At 51.8% G+C, this 20256-nt stretch overlaps 1 protein-coding gene across 3 annotated transcripts in view; it reads left to right on the top strand.

Moving 5' to 3' along the window:
• The window catches only part of AKAP6 (A-kinase anchoring protein 6), a 799841-nt gene that overhangs the window by 711365 nt on the left and 68220 nt on the right, over nt 1-20256 (top strand). For all 3 annotated transcript variants that reach the window (XM_085627414.1, XM_085627413.1, XM_085627415.1), the window contains one exon: nt 434-580. In XM_085627414.1, the coding sequence (XP_085483540.1) occupies nt 434-580 (147 nt within the window). The remainder of the gene's footprint in view (nt 1-433; nt 581-20256) is intronic.

A 20256-nucleotide genomic window follows, 5' to 3' on the forward strand; every position in this document is an offset into this window, starting at 1 on the left:
TTCCTGACCAGTTATTTGTCCTCGGTGTGCACTCGTGCTGTCTGCTGCGGTCGCATCAGTCCACAGCCAGGCTTTGTTTAAAATGGTAATTAATGTGTGTTTAGACTTGAGCGGGGTTCGTAAGTGCCCCCCTTTGCAGTTTCCTGTCCCTCCCTTGATGCGGTGCCATCTGACAGAAGGTGCAGAGGTGCTGCCCTGGTCTGACTGCACACAGCCTCCAGGCGGTTTTTGGGTCACTTCACCATAATTGTTGCGTGTGGTTCTTCGTGCCACAGCTGTCCTAGGTGCACATGCTATACAGATGTGCAAATACCACAAGGTGTAAGTGGGCGCAAATGTATATTGTAAAGTTCTCTTTCTGTTTAAGGATCCAACGGACCTCCTTCCCCCCGATGTAAATCTCACACCCCGTCTGTTTCTCGCCTTCTTCCAGAGGTACAGCGTCGAGATGACCATCCGCGAGCCGAAGATCCGCGAACTGCTGGGGAAGGTGGCGGCGCTGAGTCGCAGCGGCCCTCCGCTGACGGGAGATGTCCTGCGGAGGGTGGACCTGATCCGGGAGAAGTGGGGCCTCCTCGGGGTAGGTGGCTTGAGTTTCTGTCACTGCTCCTCCGGTTCTCGAGAAGTTGGGGTGCACCTGGAGGTTGATTGATTTGTTGCCACAAAAGGGTTCCAGGGCGTGGAAGGAGTCCCACCTCAAGATGGAGGCTCATGACTGTATTCTGGGGAGGTCCATCTGATTGAGTCACTGGGGCCGATTCACAGAACTAATCTGAGATAAAATCCTAAACTTACTACTTTTGGTATTCACAGAAGGCATTTAGTAGTAGTAAAGTTAGGAGTCCGAACTTTACTACTACTAAACTGAGACAAAATCCTAACTTTACGAATTTTGGTATTCACAAAACCCTCCACAGAGGTATTCACAAACCCCTCCACAGAGGGGTGTGTGAACACCTCTGCCCTCTGTGAAGGGTATGTGAGCACTTCTGCCCTGTGTGAGGGGTATGTGAACACCTCTGCCCTATGTGAGGGTTATGTGAACACCTCTGCGAGGGATATTGAGCACTTCTGCCCTCTGTGAGGGGTATGTGAACACCTCTGCCCTATGTGAGGGGTATGTGAACACCTCTGCGAGGGATATGTGAACACCTCTGCCCTCTGTGAAGGGTATGTGAGCATTTCTGCCCTGTGTGAGTGGGTATGTGAACACCTCTGCCCTATGTGAGGGGTATGTGAACACCTCTGCCCTCTGTGGAGGGGTTTGTGAATACTGCTGTGGAGAGGTATCTTAACACCCCTCCCCTCTATGGAGGGGATGTGAGCACCCCTCCCCTCTGTGGAGGGTATGTGACCACCACCCCTCTGCGGAGGGGTTTGTGAACATTCCTCCCCTTTATGGAGGGGTATGTAAGCGCCCCTGCCCTCTGTAGAGGGGTATGTGAACGCCTCTCCCCTCTGTGGATGGTATGTGAACACCCCTCCCTCCTAGGCCCGCCCCCCCTCCCAGGTGGCGGTATCGACGCCACGCCACGCTCCGCCACTTGTCTCTCCCTCGTTGGGCCTCGTCTGGTGCCCGCCTTTCATCATTACACTTTGCACAAGACACACAAAGAAATATGTAAGTAAAGAGCGCGTGCCCTGGGCCGCTCCCGCCAGATTGATGTACACTGACTGTCACGGATGAGCGGGCCGTAATAGGATTTATTCTAAAACTACACGGGAGAGGTGGCCGAGGCGGCCTCGGGCCCCGGGGTGGGGGCCGCCTCCCACGGAACAGAATCTCCATTTTAAATATGGACTCGGGCGCTGATGGATGGATGGAAGGCGCCGGGGGGGGGGGGGGGTTTAATGGGGGCTGCTGATGTCATGGGGATTCCCAGGGGCAGGGGTCCAACTGTTCGTGAAGTCACAACAGTTGCTCCTTTCACTGGGATGTATTTATGTGCCAGCAAAGACTAAGTGAGCGTATACATAGAAACACACTTGTAGCGCTTGCTGCTATGGCCATGGCGAGTCTAGGTGCTATAAGGAGCTCTGCCTATGAATGCCATTTGGGAGAGATATGATTTTGAATGATTGGGTGTTGACGGAGCGGTTGCTGCATACAGGTTATTGCAGGGGCGGTGGGTGAGATTTGAAAGTGGTGGGGCGCAAACGAATTAGCATACAGCACCGTAGCGAGCGAGCGCAGCGAGCGAGCCCGAACCCCAAAAGAGGGGTTTGGGGGGATTACCCCCCCCAAGAAAATTTTGAAAAAAAAGAAGAAAAATCATGCATTTTAAAGCAAATTTGGGAAAGCCGGAAGGTTAATAAAGCAATTGTGAAAGTGCAGTTATTACATTAATAGATGGCATAACATAGGTAGCTGCCCAGGGCACCAGACTTTCAGGGGACCACTGAAAGAGCCAACTCTGCTCTGCAGAGAGCCTTGTCCTGATGACCGTGAATAATTATTACTAGAATCATGAGACAATTCACTCAAACCCTGTACATGAATTAGCCTACCTCTGATCCCTAAATCCCTAGATTTATGCTTCAGTGACTTAGAGCTCAGATTCATAACAAACTCATTGAATTTCTACAAACATACCATACAGCATTTGCTGATACAATTTTCAGAACTCATACAAAGAATCTTCTTCCAACTGATACCCAGGCGTATAACTCCTATTCGTATCACGCGCATCAACAATCTCCTCTCTTAATTACAGCGCTTAGTTGTATGCTTTTTTTATTTTTTCCAAGTAAGACTTCATTTATCCGCACTATTTGTAATTTTATCACTATTTATCCATATTATTTTTTTCGAAGTGGAAATATAAAGCTGCAACCTGTATAGACAAGACATTATACTGCAAAACTGTCAATCACATTTGTCCGCCTTTGAGTTTCAATTCTATATATAAAAATATTCACTGAAAAAAACAAAGTTTAAAGTGACATTATAGTTAGGTGAAAATTTCAGTTAAAACGTAACATTATAAACTTTAAAAAAAACACTGAAACTCACCGGCTATAGTTTTCTTTAGCAACTATAACTCATTAACCAAGGTAACCCTGCCATGCACAGTTTTGTCTTCAATGATATCGTTGTAAATGTTGCAGAGATATAATCAGTGATGCTATAGAGTATGTCGTGAGTGATATATAATGACACCTTCACATGTAAGCAATACAGCCGGTATTTCAGTTGTTTCTAGTGTGTTTGGATACGTTGGCCTTTTTGTTCTGACCAGTTCTGTAAGGCCGGCGTACTGAAGATATTGCCCCTGCCCCAAACCAAACTCCTTGCATGCCCATTCAAATGTGACAAAGGTGACGTTGGAATACAGATCTGCCAACACCTGACAGCCGCGTGCTCTCCAAGCCTGAGATTTCATATTTTCAACCATTTTTTCTATTGGGGCTATGATCCAAATGCTTAGTTCCCGGTGAAATGGTGCATGTTGGAGGTTCGCTCTACAAACTTTTGCCAGAGATATGCTGTCTGTTTAACAGTGTATGGTAAGTCTGTGGGCACACCTGCCACCTGCATCAGGATTTCCGGTAAGTGGTCTGGCTGCAGTCGTCCACTGAGTAGATGTTTCTCCCAACTATACCCGTCATCCAGCCACCGAGCTGCATGTTGCAGCTGTGCCGCATAATAATATAGGTCTAGTCTGGGTGCCCATCTTCATATCCCCTTGACAGAACCTGCAATGCCACCCTACTGTGCTTGCCTGCCCAGTATAGAGATACCAACACTTAATTCAGTTGTCTGAAGACTGTCAATAGTTTATTACACAACGAGTGTTGCAGCATGTAGAGACACCGAGGAATCACCACTATTTTGGCCACAGAAATCCTGCCCATGAGGGATAGCGACAGAGTGTTCCAAAAGGCCACAGAGCGCTTCAGGGAATCAAGTACCCTATTTATGTTTAAGCGTAACACTTGTGCATCCCCATAGGCCACCTGTATGCCTAGGTAACGGAAGTGACCGGTCTCCCACCGGAAGCCAAGCCTCGGCAGGACTTCATTATTTTGTGCTGCCAGTCCTGCCAACGGGAAGATTAAGGAGTTATTCCTATTGAGGTGTAACCCTGAATAGCTAGCCAAGAGCCGGAGGAGTTTGGAGATCGCTACATGGGGAGATGCAACATAAAACAGCGCATCATTCGAGTATAGCGATCGGGGTAAGCACCAGTCCCCACCCGTATTCCCCATTGCATGAGATCCCCCATGGCCCACACCGCCATGGGTTCAATAGCCAGAGCAAATAGTAGCAGCGAAAGGGGACATCCAGAAAAATCCAGAAAAAAGATAAAATAAAAAAAATCACAGTTCCACTATGCATAGCAAAGACCATGCACAGGCAAAGTGAGCACTGCCACCCCAAGGTTGGCGCAGGCCTTTTCATAGGCGTGTATTCAAGCCTGCATCTGCTTCAGACAGCCCTGCCTCCAGAGCACACTATGGTTAGGCCTAGACATTAGAAATCACCGCCAGTGGACTTCTGAGCAAAATCTTGCACCCCTGTACCTATACTTTTACAAATTAAGCATTGCTAACAGCAGACCGTGATATCAAGGCAGAATGAAGGTCAAATGGGCCTAACTGGGACAGCCTCTCACAAACGAACAGCAAGCATGAAGCTGCTGTCTGCTATCCACGCCATCCAGAATCACCAGCCGCCTGCAACAGGTGAATCCCATCCAGAAAGGAAGAGGGAGATGTGTTTGGGCAGCCACTGAGCATCTCAAAAGCTGAAGCATCTTTTAATCTAAAGCTTTTGTTCATCTGAGGGAAGCGTGTACCCCAGACACCTTTAGGGATAACTGTGCCATAGCAATCACCTCAGTCTCCACTTCTCTGTCCCATCAATTTAACATTTGCACAGAAATGTATGTAGGTCAGTGAGAGAGGAGGGGTGAGAGAGACAGAGAGAGAGTGTGTACTTACCACGTCGCTTTTCCCTCCACTTTACAATCATTCGATGCATTTTTACAATTAATGTGACGACCACAGGCCAAGGTTACCTCCCATAGTTATAGCTATATCTGATGTTGGCTTTAATGGTATTGATCTTCCCCAAAACAGCCATTTCTGGGTACTTTGAGCAGGATGTTTCAAACGCACACATGTGCAGAGCATCAGCTGTCTAGTTTGCCCGCCCTTTCCCTCAACGACGTAGCCTCTCATATGCACCAAACAGCAAAGTATCTTTCCTTCCTAAACATGGAATGTCTGACTGTTCATGGAAAGCTTCGGAGTCGCCTACTGTAAATCTCAAGAGGTGCGACCTGAGAGAGGATGGGAAGCTGGGGTGTTCAACATTCACAACAAGGATTCGGAACAGTGTCCTACATGAAAATGGATCTATGGAAAGCAATTGCAGCTCGTGGGGGGGGGGGGGGTGTATCGCGGAGGTGGGGGGGGGGGGGTAGTTTTGAAATAAAATTAAAAAATCCTACCTGAGCAGGTCGGTCCGCTGCCTCGGGTCCGTTGGCACAATGGCGCCTACACTCGGGAACAGCCACGCACTACGCACACATCACTGACTGCTTGCAAGTGGGCGTGCAAAACCCTCTCAGCCAATCCTGGCGCTGCTGGCAGCGCCAGGATTGGCTGGGGCACGTTTTACACTCCGCCCGCCTGCCCATTAGGAGACCGAGGTTTGAGCCTTTGCTCAACCCTCGCTCTCCTAATGGGCATGCGCCAGAACTGCAAACACAAGTGCGCATGACTGGGCACGGTGCGAAAATTCGTCCTCCGTCCCCACTCATGCGCACTTGTGCATTGTGCTGCTCCATGCCCCTGGTGACGGTCTGACTGCATGTCAGTCAACATGACGCCGGACCGCCCACGGGTGACGTCACGTTGACTGACATAATTGTCAGTTGTTCTGTTCAGTCCCCAGGTGCTGAGGGGGCGGGGGCGGGCTGCCAAGTCTTCCTTACTTCCCTCACCCGGGCGTTTCTGGCTCGAAGAGGTTAAAGGGAAGAAGAGATTAGAGAAGTGGGCAGCCGCGGGTCCAAGCAGGGCTGGCTGGTGGGGCTACGCCCCTACGCCCCAATGGACGCACCGCGGCTGGGTTATTGTGTACGTATCACTGAATGAGTCCCGACACACTTACATTTTTTTTTGAAATTACATATATGTAGCCTTTATAAGTTTAGCATCAATATGGACAATTTCTATTCAATTACATCAATATAGACAAATTCTATTCGATCACAAGTAAGAGCTCAGAGATGGATTACAATAAAGTATCTTTGCAAAAGAATTCTCATCAATTTATTATATTTTTTCAAACATGTAACAAAGCATCACAGTAACAATGATTACATCAAATCAGATCCACTCCCAAATGTGATCCCTGTGTAGGCACAGATGGTAATACAATTTCTTCAGGATGAAATACATCAATTTCAAGTGATCAGATACAGAAACAGCCGACACGTGTTTCATCACATCCTGTGACTTCCTCAAGGCTTTGAATAACAAGCATTGGCATAGCCAACAGGTCTCGCCTTTGGGACCTTGTAAGTGTTTAGCCATGCAACACTTGATGTTGTTGCACCAAGGATATTGTGCTGCATAACTTCAGCACAATATCCAGCTGCAAGCCTTTCATGAAGCCCGTGCAGAAAGTAAACAGTCCACTGAGCAGCGGTCGTCTGTACTGCTGGTTATGTAAAGCGCTCTGATCCCTTCGGGTCGAGTTTGCATTCCCTATGCCTGAAAAAGGAATGTGTCCATCTGTAATGTAACTGGTGATCATATAAAGCGCTCTGATCCCTTCGGGTCGAGTTGGTGCTATATAACACTGCAAAGAAATATAACTTTAAACAAGGAAAAAACGCACGCAAAAAAAAGCGCTCGCCATTAAGCCACTGTTTATTTTTGCATCGCGCTGTCACTTTAAGCACGATGCAAAAATAAACATGCAGCCTGCTTTCCTTCAGCCATGAAAGGTTTCTTGTCTTTATGGGGCCATGTGTTTTCTGGGATGAACAGTGTTGCTTTCTTTAGTAGATGCTCTGACATAGGGTGGGGTGCTGGCTCCAGACATAAAGACCTTACATTGGAAGACCATAGACTCCTTTTGGGGATACCTCAAGCTGGGGTGACACATAGGTTAACACAGGGTTTTGTGAACTAGTCAATCTGCAGCACGCATCGAAAGAGGAAAACGCCTCTTGGGATTGTTTTTGTGCAGGAAAGTGCCCCTTCCTGCACAACAACAGTCCAGCATGCAACGCAGGCACCCGTGCACAATGATGCAAGGGTGCCTACGTTGGCACTAGGCAGCAAATTCTGCGCCAGAGCAAGGAAATGACAGGAATGCACCGTATTTCATAAACATGGTGCATTGCTGCCCTTCCACATTGGGGTTGGCCAGCTCAGCAAGAAGCGTTGCGGTGCTGCCCGACGCCAGTTGCACATCATTGAGGCCCCTGAGATTCATGACAGAGCCTGTTCCCTGCGTGATTCCCAGGCGGTGAGTTGAGGATTGGTTTCCCAGAGATCGATGCTCCTGAAGCGGGGAGAATCTCTTAAAGATGCAAACTCTACTGGGGTCAGGGCTGGTTCTAGGATTTTCGGGGCTCCTGGCGAAAGGGAAGGTGCGAGGCCCCTCCAATTCACATAAATGACACATTCAGGACTCCGGAAGCTTCTTTGTGCAGACTCTTCCTGGGCCGCAGCTCCTCCTCTCATCCACCTACAAGCACCTCTTTTACAGCTCATATCGGGCTAAAGGTGTGAGAATTGCTTGGGGGCTGAGAGTTAAACCTGTGGGAACACTAAAGTGCTGACAATGGGCGTCCTGCGGTGTCTCCGAATGGGCGGCCAGACAGGAGGCCACATTGCAGGACAAACCTGCAAAGTGTGTTTCCTTGTAACTTGGACAAGAGGAAGTGTCCCCTCCCCTGGGCCTTTCCATACCATCCCTGAGAGAGCCCCCTCCCATGGGCACAAATGTACCGAGGCACCTTTTTTCAATTAGATTGGCAGGGGTACATGAGGACCGGTGGGGTGTTGCAATTGTGCGGGGCCCCATGCTGGCATGCTGAGTGGGGGGCACTGGGCAGCTGCCCACACTGTCCATCCCTAGCGCTGGCCCTGACTAGGGTGCTTCAGGTCTACGGACTTGGACAGGTCATGGGGTTCCTCAGTGGGAGTGCGGTGCCCACCTGTACACAAGGGGAGGGTTCCTCGGTAGGAAAGTGGTTCCCACCGGTGCAGCAGGGCAGGGTCCCTTGGTGGGACAGCGGTGCCCACCGGTGCAGCAGGGAGTTGCCCACTGGTAGAGATGGGGTAGACTCACTCGATGGGTGAATGGTGCCCACTGGTACAAAGGGGGCAGGGTCACTCAGTGGAAGAGCGGTGCCCACTGGTACAGCGGAGACCGGGGGGGGTAGAGAGGGGGCAGGGGCCCTTGGTGGGAGAGCGGTGCCCAATGGTGCAGCAGGGGCGGTGCCCACCAGTGCGGAGCGGCAGGGTCCCTCGGTGGGAGAGCTGTGTTACTGGTACAGAGTGGGCCAGAGGGTGACAGAGAGGGGGCAGGGTCCTATGGTGGAAGGGCTGTGCTGACTGGTGCAGCGGGGGGGGGTGCCCACCGGTGTGGAGGGGGTACGGTCCCTCGGAGGAAGAGCGGTGCCCACAGGTGCAGATGGGGCAGGGTCCCTCAGTGTAAGAGCGGTGCCCACCGGTGCAGAGGTGGCAGGGTCCCTCGCTGGGAGAGCGGTGCCATGGGTGCAGGGGGCAGGGGTCCCTCAGTGTCAGAGCGGTGCCCACCGGTGCAGAGGAGGCCAGGTCCCTCGGTGTGAGAGCGGTGCCATTGGGGCAGGGTTCGTCGGTGTGAGAGCGGTGCCACCGGTGCAGGGGGCAGGGTTCGTCGGTGTGAGAGCGGTGCCACCGGTGCAGGGGGCAGGGTTCGTCGGTGTGAGAGCGGTGCCACCGGTGCAGGGGACAGGTTCCCTCAGTATGAGAGCAGTGCCCACCGGTGCGGCAGGGGTAGGGTCCCTCAGTATGAGAGCGGTGCCCACCGGCACAGATGGGGCAGGGTCCCTCAGGAGAGCGTTGCCACCAGTGCAGGGGGCAGGGCCCCTCGGTGGGAGGGTGGCGCCATCGGTGCAGATGGGGCAGTGTCCCTCGGTGTGAGAGCAGTGCCACCGGTGCAGGGGGCAGGGTTCGTCGGTGTGAGAGCGGTGCCACCGGTGCGGAATGCGCAGGGTCCCTCGGTGGGAGAGCGGTGCCCCCCGGTGGGGAAGGGGCAGGGTTCCTCATTATGAGAGCAGTGCCACCGGCGCGGATGGGGCAGGGTCCCTCAGTATGAGGGCGATGCCCACTGGCGCGGAGGGGGCATGGTTTCTTGGTGGGAGGGCGGTGCCACCGGTGCGGATGTGGCAGTGTCCTGCGGTGCCCACCGGTGCAGTGTACACTGTGCACTGCACCGGTGGGCACCGCAGGATTCTGTACAGCGATGCCAGCATCACACACGGTGGCAGGAGGTCGGCCTGCAGAAGTGCTGCTCGGAGGGAGCTGTAATGTCATTATTCCGCGGTGCCTTGGCACAGGCGCCCGCCGACGATGGATCCGTGCAGTTCATTTCACGCTGCGGTGAGCTGGACCTGGGCCAAGGCCGGGGAGGTAGAGAGGTGACTGGCAGAGGGCGCGGCGCCGGCGCCGCCCACGGGTGCTCTGTCCGGGGAACCTTTCATGTTACGGAATGAGGTTCCCTCCATATCAACAGGTGAGGGGTGTGTGTGTGTGAGGGGGGGGGGGTGAGGGGATGGCACCCCTGGGATGGTGCGTTATTGTCCGTGTGATTGATCTTTGCCGGAATGGTCTCTGTGACAGCCCCCTCTCCCCCACACCCCTTTCCTCTTGACTCCGCCCCCACCCACGCACCCCTCTCCGCTGGTCTCCCAGACCCCACGCACCCCTTTTCGCCGGTCTCCGACTACTGCAGGGACAGAAAGGCGCATTGTACACATGTTGCCATCGACTCGCAAAGCACCCCAGAGCGCCTTGCACAGAGCGAGGCGCTAGTCATGAGGTAACATTGAGCGCGAGGCGAGTGTCGGGACCCCATCTCACAGGGCGTGAGAGCGTCAACAGGACGTGTCATCCACAGTGAGTGTGTGCACCGGAGAAGTGCACAGGGTAGGTGCGCAATCATTGTGACACTGTGACACTACCTTGAAGCAAATGGCACACTGATGACGTTTCAGTTAATGTCTCTTGCTGAACAGAGAGGGGCTGGCAGTGGTAACAAAGGTTTGCCTGTGGTCTCCTGGCCCTTCCTTTCAGTGGTCTGTTAGTCTCACTGATGCGGGTTCTTCACTCCACCGTATGGGTGGGAGGTAGATGGATGGATAGATGGATGGATGGATGGATGGATGGGGGGGGGGTGGGTGGATGGATGGATGGATGAATAGATAAATGGACAGGGAGAAATAAATAAAGAAAAAGTAAAGGACGAGGTTGGGCGAGGCTGCCCAGGTCCCTTTGTTCAAAGATTCCTGAACCTTCCTCTGAGATATTTACCACACTGCGGCCTGGTGTATGTATGTGTGTGTGTGTGTGAGGGGGGGGGGGTAGCTGAAGTACCGGGCAGTTGTCTCACCTGGGTGCCCTGTGCCCCTCATTACCCACGGCCCTCACGTCAGGGACCTCCCAGTACCAGGGCACTAGAGCGCCCCCCGTGGCTTATCCACTTGACCCTGTCAAGCGGCCTCCACTTCCACCCCTTCTACCCCCGCGTGTGGCTCCACCAGGGCGGGGCTAAGTAAAAACAAGTCACAAGCTACCCCAGATCACTTCGGAGGGGCTGCTGAAGGTCACACAGTTTAAAACATCAGGAAAGAGGCTGGAATCATCGAGACTAAAAACTGGTCAGTTTCTCTGCTCTGGGCACTAAGGAGCCTCATTGGCCAGTGCCAGCTCCACACATCAGGGTGGGGGAGCAGACATTCTGTGCCAGCTCTGGATGTTTGACGGCCGGGATCCTTTGCAGGATAGGGATGAACCCCGAGGAAGGATCCCGCAAGATGAACTGCAGACTTCCTGGAGTAGGAGGAGGTGCCTCCTGAAAGCAGGGGTTTGCTGTCCTGCACCCCAACAGCAGAGCCCGGCTAGAGGTGTCATCATTCTGGCTCCGTGGTAACCGAGGGTCATCATCCCAGCTACCTGGTAACTAAGGAGGACCATCCCGGCTGCCTGGTAACTAAGGAGCATTACCCCATTTAACTGGTAACCATAGGCCATCATCCCAGCTGCCTGGTAACTCAGGAGAATCATCCCAGCTACCTGGTAACTAATGAGAATCATCCCAGCTGCCTGGTAACTACGGAGCATCATCCCAGCTACCTGGTAACTATGGAGAATCATCCCTGCTGCCTGGTAACTACGGAGCATCATCCCGGCTGCCTGGTAACTATGGAGAATCATCCCTGCTGCCTGGTAACTACGGAGCATCATCCCAGCTACCTGGTAACTAATGAGAATCATCCCAGCTGCCTGGTAACTAAGGAGAATCATCCCGGCTGCCTGGTAACTATGGAGAATCATCCCTGCTGCCTGGTAACTACGGAGCATCATCCCAGCTACCTGGTAACTATGGAGAATCATCCCTGCTGCCTGGTAACTAAGGAGCATCATCCCAGCTACCTGGTAACTACGGAGCATCATCCCTGCTGCCTGGTAACTATGGAGAATCATCCCTGCTGCCTGGTAACTACGGAGCATCATCCCAGCTACCTGGTAACTATGGAGAATCATCCCTGCTGCCTGGTAACTAATGATAATCATCCCGGCTGCCTGGTAACTACGGAGCATCATCCCAGCTACCTGGTAACTAATGAGAATCATCCCAGCTGCCTGGTAACTACGGAGCATCATCCCAGCTACCTGGTAACCAAGGTGCATCCTCCCGGCTACCTGGTAACTAAGGAGCATCATCCCAGCTACCTGGTAACTAAGGAGCATCATCCCAGCTGCCTGGTAACTAAGGAGAATCATCCCAGCTGCCTGGTAACTACGGAGCATCATCCCAGATACCTGGTAACTAATGAGAATCACCCCAGCTGCCTGGTAACTAAGGAAAATCATCCCTGCTGCCTGGTAACTAAGGAGCATCATCCCGGCTCCCTGGTAACCAAGGGTCATCATCCCAGCTACCTGGTAACTAAGGAGGACCATCCGGGCTGCCTAGTAACTAAGGAAAATCATCCCGGCTACCTGGTAATTAAGGAGCATCATCCCAGCTGCCTCGTAACCAAGGTGCATCATTCTGGGTCCCTGGTAACCAAGGAGCAACAGCCCAGCTGCCTGGTAACCAAGGTGCATCATCCCAGCTGCCTGGTAACTAAGGAGCATCATCCCAGCTGCCTGGTAACTAAGGAGCATCATCCCAGCTACCTGGTAACTAAGGAGCATCATCCCTGCTACCTGGTAACTAAGGAGAATCATCCCGGCTGCCTGGTAACCAAGGTGCATCCTCCCGGCTACCTGGTAACTAAGGTGCATCCTCCCGGCTACCTGGTAACTAAGGAGCATCATCCCAGCTGCCTGGTAACTGTGGCGAATCATCCCTGCTGCCTGGTAATGAAAGAAAATCATCCCGGCTACCTGGTAACCATGGGGCATCATCCTGGGTCCCTGGTAACTAAGGAGCATCATCCGAGCTACCTGGTTACTAAGGAGCTTCATCCCAGCTGCCTGGTAACTAAGGAGCATCTTCCCTGCTGCCTGGAAACTAGGGAGAATCATCCCTGCTGCCTGGTAACTAAGGAGCATCATCCCAGCTACCTGGGAACTAAGGAGCATCATCACAGCTGCCTGGTAACTAAGGAGCATCATCCCAGCTGCCTGGTAACTAAGGAGCATCATCCCAGCTGCCTGGTAACTAAGGAGCATCATCCCAGGTGCCTGGTAACTAAGGAGCATCATCCCAGGTGCCTGGTAAATAAGGAGCATCATCCCAGCTACCTGGTAACTATGGAGAATCATCCCAGCTATCTGGTAACTATGGAGAATCATCCCTGCTGCCTGGTAACTAAGGAGAATCATCCCGGCTGCCTGGTAACTAAGGAGAATGATCCCTGCTTCCTGATAACTAAGGAGCACCATCCCAGCTAGGTGGTAACTAAGGAGCATCATCCCAGCTACCTGGTAACTAATGAGAATCACTCCAGCTGCCTGGTAACTAAGGAGCATCATCCCAGCTACCTGGTAACTATGGAGAATCATCCCTGCTGCCTGGTAACTACGGAGCATCATCCCAGCTACCTGGTAACTATGGAGAATCATCCCTGCTGCCTGGTAACTAAGGAGAATCATCCCGGCTGCCTGGTAACCAAGGTGCATCCTCCCGGCTACCTGGTAATTAAGGAGCATCATCCCAGCTACCTGGTAACTAAGGAGCATCATCCCAGCTACCTGGTAACTAAGGAGAATCATCCCAGCTGCCTGGTAACTACGGAGCATCATCCCAGATACCTGGTAACTAATGAGAATCACCCCAGCTGCCTGGTAACTAAGGAAAATCATCCCTGCTGCCTGGTAACTAAGGAGCATCATCCCGGCTCCCTGGTAACCAAGGGTCATCATCCCAGCTACCTGGTAACTAAGGAGGACCATCCGGGCTGCCTAGTAACTAAGGAAAATCATCCCGGCTACCTGGTAATTAAGGAGCATCATCCCAACTGCCTCGTAACCAAGGTGCATCATTCTGGGTCCCTGGTAACCAAGGAGCAACAGCCCAGCTGCCTGGTAATTAAGGAGCATCATCCCAGCTGCCTGGTAACTAAGGAGCATCATCCCAGCTGCCTGGTAACTAAGGAGCATCATCCCAGCTGCCTGGTAACTATGGAGAATCATCCCTGCTGCCTGGTAACTAAGGAGAATCATCCCGGCTGCCTGGTAACCAAGGTGCATCCTCCCGGCTACCTGGTAACTAAGGTGCATCCTCCCGGCTACCTGGTAACTAAGGTGCATCCTCCCGGCTACCTGGTAACTAAGGAGCATCATCCCAGCTGCCTGGTAACTATGGCAAATCATCCCTGCTGCCTGGTAACAGAAGAAAATCATCCCGGCTACCTGGTAACCATGGGGCATCATCCTGGGTCCCTGGTAACTAAGGAGCATCATCCGAGCTACCTGGTTACTAAGGAGCTTCATCCCAGCTGCCTGGTAACTAAGGAGCATCATCCCTGCTGCCTGGAAACTAGGGAGAATCATCCATGCTGCCTGGTAACTAAGGAGCATCATCCCAGCTACCTGGTAACTAAGGAGCATCATCACAGCTGCCTGGTAACTAAGGAGCATCATCCCAGCTACCTGGTAACTAAGGAGCATCATCCCAGCTGCCTGGTAACTAAGGAGCATCATCCCAGGTGCCTGGTAACTAAGGAACATCATCCCAGGTGCCTGGTAAATAAGGAGCATCATCCCAGCTACCTGGTAACTATGGAGAATCATCCCAGCTATCTGGTAACTATGGAGAATCATCCCTGCTGCCTGGTAACTAGGGAGAATCATCCCTTCTGCCTGGTAACCAAGGAGCACCATCCCAGCTAGATGGTAAATAAGGAGAATCATCTCTGCTGCTTGGTAAATAAGGAGAATCATCCCTGCTACCTGGTAACTAAGGTGAATCATCCCTGCTGCCTGGTAACTAGGGAGAGTTATCCCTGCTACGTGATAACTAAGGAGAATCATCGCAGCTACCTGGTAACTAAGGAGCATCATCCCAGCTGCTTGGTAACTATAGAGAATCATCCCAGGTGCCTGGTAACTAACGAAAATCATCCCGGCTACCTGGTAACCAAGGGGCATCATCCTGGGTCACTGATAACTAAGGAGCACCATCCCAGCTAGGTGGTAACTAAGGAGAATCATCCCTGCTGCCTGGTAACTAAGGAGAATCATCCCTGCTGCCTGGTAACTAGGGAGAATCATCCCTGCTGCCTGGTAACTAAGGAGCATCATCCCGGCTAACGGGTAACTAGTGAGCATCATCCCAGATATCTGGTAACTATGGAGAATCATCCCTGCTGCCTGGTAACTAAGGAGAATCATCCCTGCTGCCTGGTAACTAAGGAGAATCATTCCTGCTGCCTGGTAACTAAGGAGCATCATCCCGGCTACCTGGTAACTAAGGAGCACCATCCTTGCTAGGTGGTAACTAAGGAGAATCATCCCTGCTGCCTGGTAACTAAGGAGAATCATCCCTGCTGCCTGGTAACTAGGGAGAATCATCCCTGCTACGTGGTAACTAAGGAGAATCATCCCTGCTGCCTGGTAACTAAGGAGAATCATCCCTGCTGCCTGGTAACCAGGGAGAATCATTCCTGCTGCCTGGTAACTAAGGAGCATCATCCCGGCTATCTGGTAACTAAGGAGCACCATCCTTGCTAGGTGGTCACTAAGGAGAATCCTCCCTGCTGCCTGGTAAATAAGGAAAATCATCCCAGCTACCTGGTAACTATGGAGAATCATCCCTGCTGCCTGGTAACTAAGGAGAATCATCCCTGCTGCGTGGTAACTAGGGAGAATCATCCCTGCTGCCTGGTAACTAAGGAGCATCATCCCAGCTGCCTGGTAACTAAGGAGCATCATCCCAGGTGCCTGGTAACTAAGGAACATCATCCCAGGTGCCTGGTAAATAAGGAGCATCATCCCAGCTACCTGGTAACTATGGAGAATCATCCCAGCTATCTGGTAACTATGGAGAATCATCCCTGCTGCCTGGTAACTAGGGAGAATCATCCCTGCTGCCTGGTAACCAAGGAGCACCATCCCAGCTAGATGGTAAATAAGGAGAATCATCTCTGCTGCTTGGTAAATAAGGAGAATCATCCCTGCTACCTGGTAACTAAGGTGAATCATCCCTGCTGCCTGGTAACTAGGGAGAGTTATCCCTGCTACGTGATAACTAAGGAGAATCATCGCAGCTACCTGGTAACTAAGGAGCATCATCCCAGCTGCTTGGTAACTATAGAGAATCATCCCAGGTGCCTGGTAACTAACGAAAATCATCCCGGCTACCTGGTAACCAAGGGGCATCATCCTGGGTCACTGATAACTAAGGAGCACCATCCCAGCTAGGTGGTAACTAAGGAGAATCATCCCTGCTGCCTGGTAACTAAGGAGAATCATCCCTGCTGCCTGGTAACTAGGGAGAATCATCCCTGCTGCCTGGTAACTAAGGAGCATCATCCCGGCTAACGGGTAACTAGTGAGCATCATCCCAGATATCTGGTAACTATGGAGAATCATCCCTGCTGCCTGGTAACTAAGGAGAATAATCCCTGCTGCCTGGTAACTAAGGAGAATCATTCCTGCTGCCTGGTAACTAAGGAGCATCATCCCGGCTACCTGGTAACTAAGGAGCACCATCCTTGCTAGGTGGTAACTAAGGAGAATCATCCCTGCTGCCTGGTAACTAAGGAGAATCATCCCTGCTGCCTGGTAACTAGGGAGAATCATCCCTGCTACGTGGTAACTAAGGAGAATCATCCCTGCTGCCTGGTAACTAAGGAGAATCATCCCTGCTGCCTGGTAACCAGGGAGAATCATTCCTGCTGCCTGGTAACTAAGGAGCATCATCCCGGCTATCTGGTAACTAAGGAGCACCATCCTTGCTAGGTGGTCACTAAGGAGAATCCTCCCTGCTGCCTGGTAAATAAGGAAAATCATCCCAGCTACCTGGTAACTATGGAGAATCATCCCTGCTGCCTGGTAACTAAGGAGAATCATCCCTGCTGCCTGGTAACTAGGGAGAATCATCCCTGCTGCCTGGTAACTAAGGAGCACCATCCCAGCTAGGTGGTAACTAAGGAGAATCATCCCAGCTACCTGGTAACTATGGAGAATCATCCCTGCTGCCTGGTATATAACGAAAATCATCCCGGCTACCTGGTAACCAAGGGGCATCATCCTGGGTCACTGGTAACTAAGGTGCATCATCTCAGCTACCTGATAACTAAGTAGCACCATCTCAGCAAGGTGGTAACTAAGGAGAATCATCCCTGCTGCCTAATAACTAAGGAGCACCATCCCAGCTAGGTGGTAACTAAGGAGAATCATCCCTGCTGCCTGGTAACTAGGGAGAATCCTCCCTGCTGCCTGGTAACTAAGGAGAATCATCCCTGCTGCCTGGTAAATAAGGAGCATCATCCCAGCTACCTGGTCACTATGGAGAATCATCCCAGCTACCTGGTAACTATGGAGAATCATCCCTGCTGCCTGGTAACTAAGGAGAATCATCCCAGCTACCTGGTCACTATGGAGAATCATCCCAGCTACCTGGTAACTATGGAGAATCATCCCTGCTGCCTGGTAACTAAGGAGAATCATCCCAGCTACCTGGTAACTATGGAGAATCATCCCTGCTGCCTGGTAACTAAGGAGAATCATCCCTGCTGCCTGGTAACTAAGGAGAATCATCCCTGCTGCCTGATAACTAAGGAGCACTATCCCAGCTAGGTGGTAACTAAGGAGAATCATCCCTGCTGCCTGGTAACTAGGGAGAATCATCCCTGCTGCCTGGTAACTAAGGAGCATCATCCCGGCTACCTGTTAACTAAGGAGTACCATCCCAGCTAGGTGGTAACTAAGGAGAATCATCCCTGCTGCCTGGTAACTAAGGAGAATCATCCCTGCTGCCTGGTAACTAGGGAGAATCATCCCTGCTGCCTGGTAACTAAGGAGCATCATCCCGGCTGCCTGGTAACTAGTGAGCATCATCCCAGCTATCTGGTAACTATGGAGAATCATCCCAGCTACCTGGTAACTAAGGAGCATCATCCTAGCTGCTTGGTAACTATGGAGAATCATCCCTGCTGCCTGGTAACCACGGGGCATCATCCTGGGTCCCTGGTAACTAAGGCGCATCATCCCAGGTACCTGATAACTAAGGAGCACCATCCCAGCTTCCTGGTAACTAGGGAGCATCATCCCAGCTGCCTGGTAACTAAGGAGCATCATTCCAGCTGCCTGGTAACTATGGAGAATAATCCCTGATGCCTGGTAGCTAAGGAGCATCATTCCAGCTACCTGGTAACTAAGGAAGATCCTTCCAGCTACCTGGTGACTAAAGAGCTTTGTGTAGGACTTGAGTCCCGAACCTTCCAGAAGCGCTTTCTAAAAGGTCCTTGAGTGAAGAAAGGACGTGGAGCTCTCTTTACGGAAGAGGAATCTACAGCCCAGCGCCTTGAAGAAGAGGAGCGGTGTACGGGGAGCTCGACATACGCAACATGAAGCACTGTGTGTGGCCCAGCAGAAGGTTCCATCTGTCCGAGGCAGTGTTGAATCTCCTCTCCCTGAAGCCCTGGTGCAGAACACTTCACAAAGCTCCCAGGACCTCACGTCAGAGCCCCTGTTCACCAGTAGTTGTGAGTGAGGGTCCGTGATTGTGGAAGTGCGAGAGTGTGCACGTGCATGTGTGAGGACTCCTTTCTCCCCTCCTCTGATCTGAGTGTGCGGGGGTGGGGTATCATTGTGTGGAATGGTCTGGACCCCACAAAGTGCATTTCGATCACCTCAGTAGTTGCGAAGAAGCCATCGACTGTGAGTGCCGGGAGCTCTCTGCGTCACATTGCGTGAGAGCGGGTGGGTTCAGGCGCCTGCAGCCAGAGGTGAGCCAGAGGTGCACCGTCCCCCAAACACCAGGGGCAGAAGCGATGACGGAAACATCTCGTGGCCAATGACCAGGGCACAGGCCACACACCCAGTGGTTCACCAGGCAGGGATTTGTGCCCCAGTGACCATCACTCCAGTCACACCCAGATAGTGTGGCCACTTATATCAATCAATCAGTGTATAGCGCAGCACTGCCACCCCTAGGGGTATCTGGGCGCTGAGGATGCCAGCCAGGTGTTGGTGAATGCACAGTGGTTTCTTCTCAATTCAAACCTCGGGTCAAAGCCGCCCTGCAGCGCATTGTTGATTTCAAAAACCTTTTCTTCAAGCCCGAAGGCAGCAGTTTATTGATTATTTATTTATTTATTTATTTACAGAGTTTTATATAGCTCTAACTTGACCCGAATCGGGTATCAGAGCGCTTTACATAGCACCAGTTGTGTTACATGAGGACACATTAATTATATATTTTTTTTTCTGTTAGGCGGAGGGGGGGGGGGGGGGGGGTTTAAGTGATTTGCCCAGAATCACAGGATGTTCAGCGCCGAGACTCGAACCCAGTTCCCCAGTTTCGAGGGCGACCGCCCTAACCGTTAGGCCAACTCCTCCGCCCAATTACGAAAATCTTTTGTCAAGTTCAGCAGTCATCGGTGTGTTGTTGTGCAACGCCTGCATGCCGGCGCTTGTATCCCTCGACGGTGGTGCAGATCCTCATGAGTGGTGTTTAGCTGTGGGTAAAATAAAGTTATTTTCCTTTTCAAACACTGGCTGAATTAGTGGCGTCTTGAAGGATCTCGTTGCCTCTGCTGGGTTCGAAGGTCGTAGCCCCCACCACCTTTCTGAGTATGCCGTGGCCCCCTCTGCTTTGCTGTCCTTCAGGTGAGTACCTGGGGCCTCATTTATGGGGCTTTGATGTGGGGCAATGCAGCGTCCCCTTGCTGCACTGCCCTACGAAGTGAAAGGGCATGAATGCTCTGTATTTATCCAATATGGTTCATTCCTGTCCTGCCCCCAGCCTGGCACAGTTTCGACAGCCTGGCGCCAACACATGGGCACCAGTGTTGTTAGCAGGATAGTTTTTGTGCAGAAAGGGGTAATTTCCTGCACAAAAAAATCCTGAGAGGCATTTTCCTCTTTCTATAGCAGCAGTCGTGGAGAGAGGAATAAACCAAGCAAAATAAAGATATTTCTCCTCACTACACCTCACCTTGGGAGGAATACGGTTTTGACACCTACCCAGGTTTACATGTTTTTGTAAACTTGTGGAGCTGGGTAGTACTATGGGGGGGAGGGCTGCATCATATGGCCAGACTGCACCATCATCCAAGCGGGTGGATTGGCATGCGCCTGCAGTGTTTAAGCCCTCTTTACCTGGCATGGAAGAAGCTATCATGGTGCCATTTTCCGTCATCTGCCTGGGTGTATAAAATGCTCACTCCACTCATGATCCAGGCTGGACTATGGCAATGTGCTGTATTTGGGTGCAGACAAAGCCTCAGTCCACCCGTTGCAGGTCATTCAGAATGCAGCTGCTCGTCCTTTTTAGGTCTCGGCTAGCGATGGCTGCGCTTGCGCAGTCTCGCTCGCGAGACATAATGACTTGGGAGAAGAGGGGCTTGA

The sequence above is a fragment of the Triturus cristatus genome, chromosome 9, assembly GCF_964204655.1.
Source record: "Triturus cristatus chromosome 9, aTriCri1.1, whole genome shotgun sequence".
Classification (NCBI taxonomy): Eukaryota; Metazoa; Chordata; class Amphibia; order Caudata; family Salamandridae; genus Triturus; species Triturus cristatus.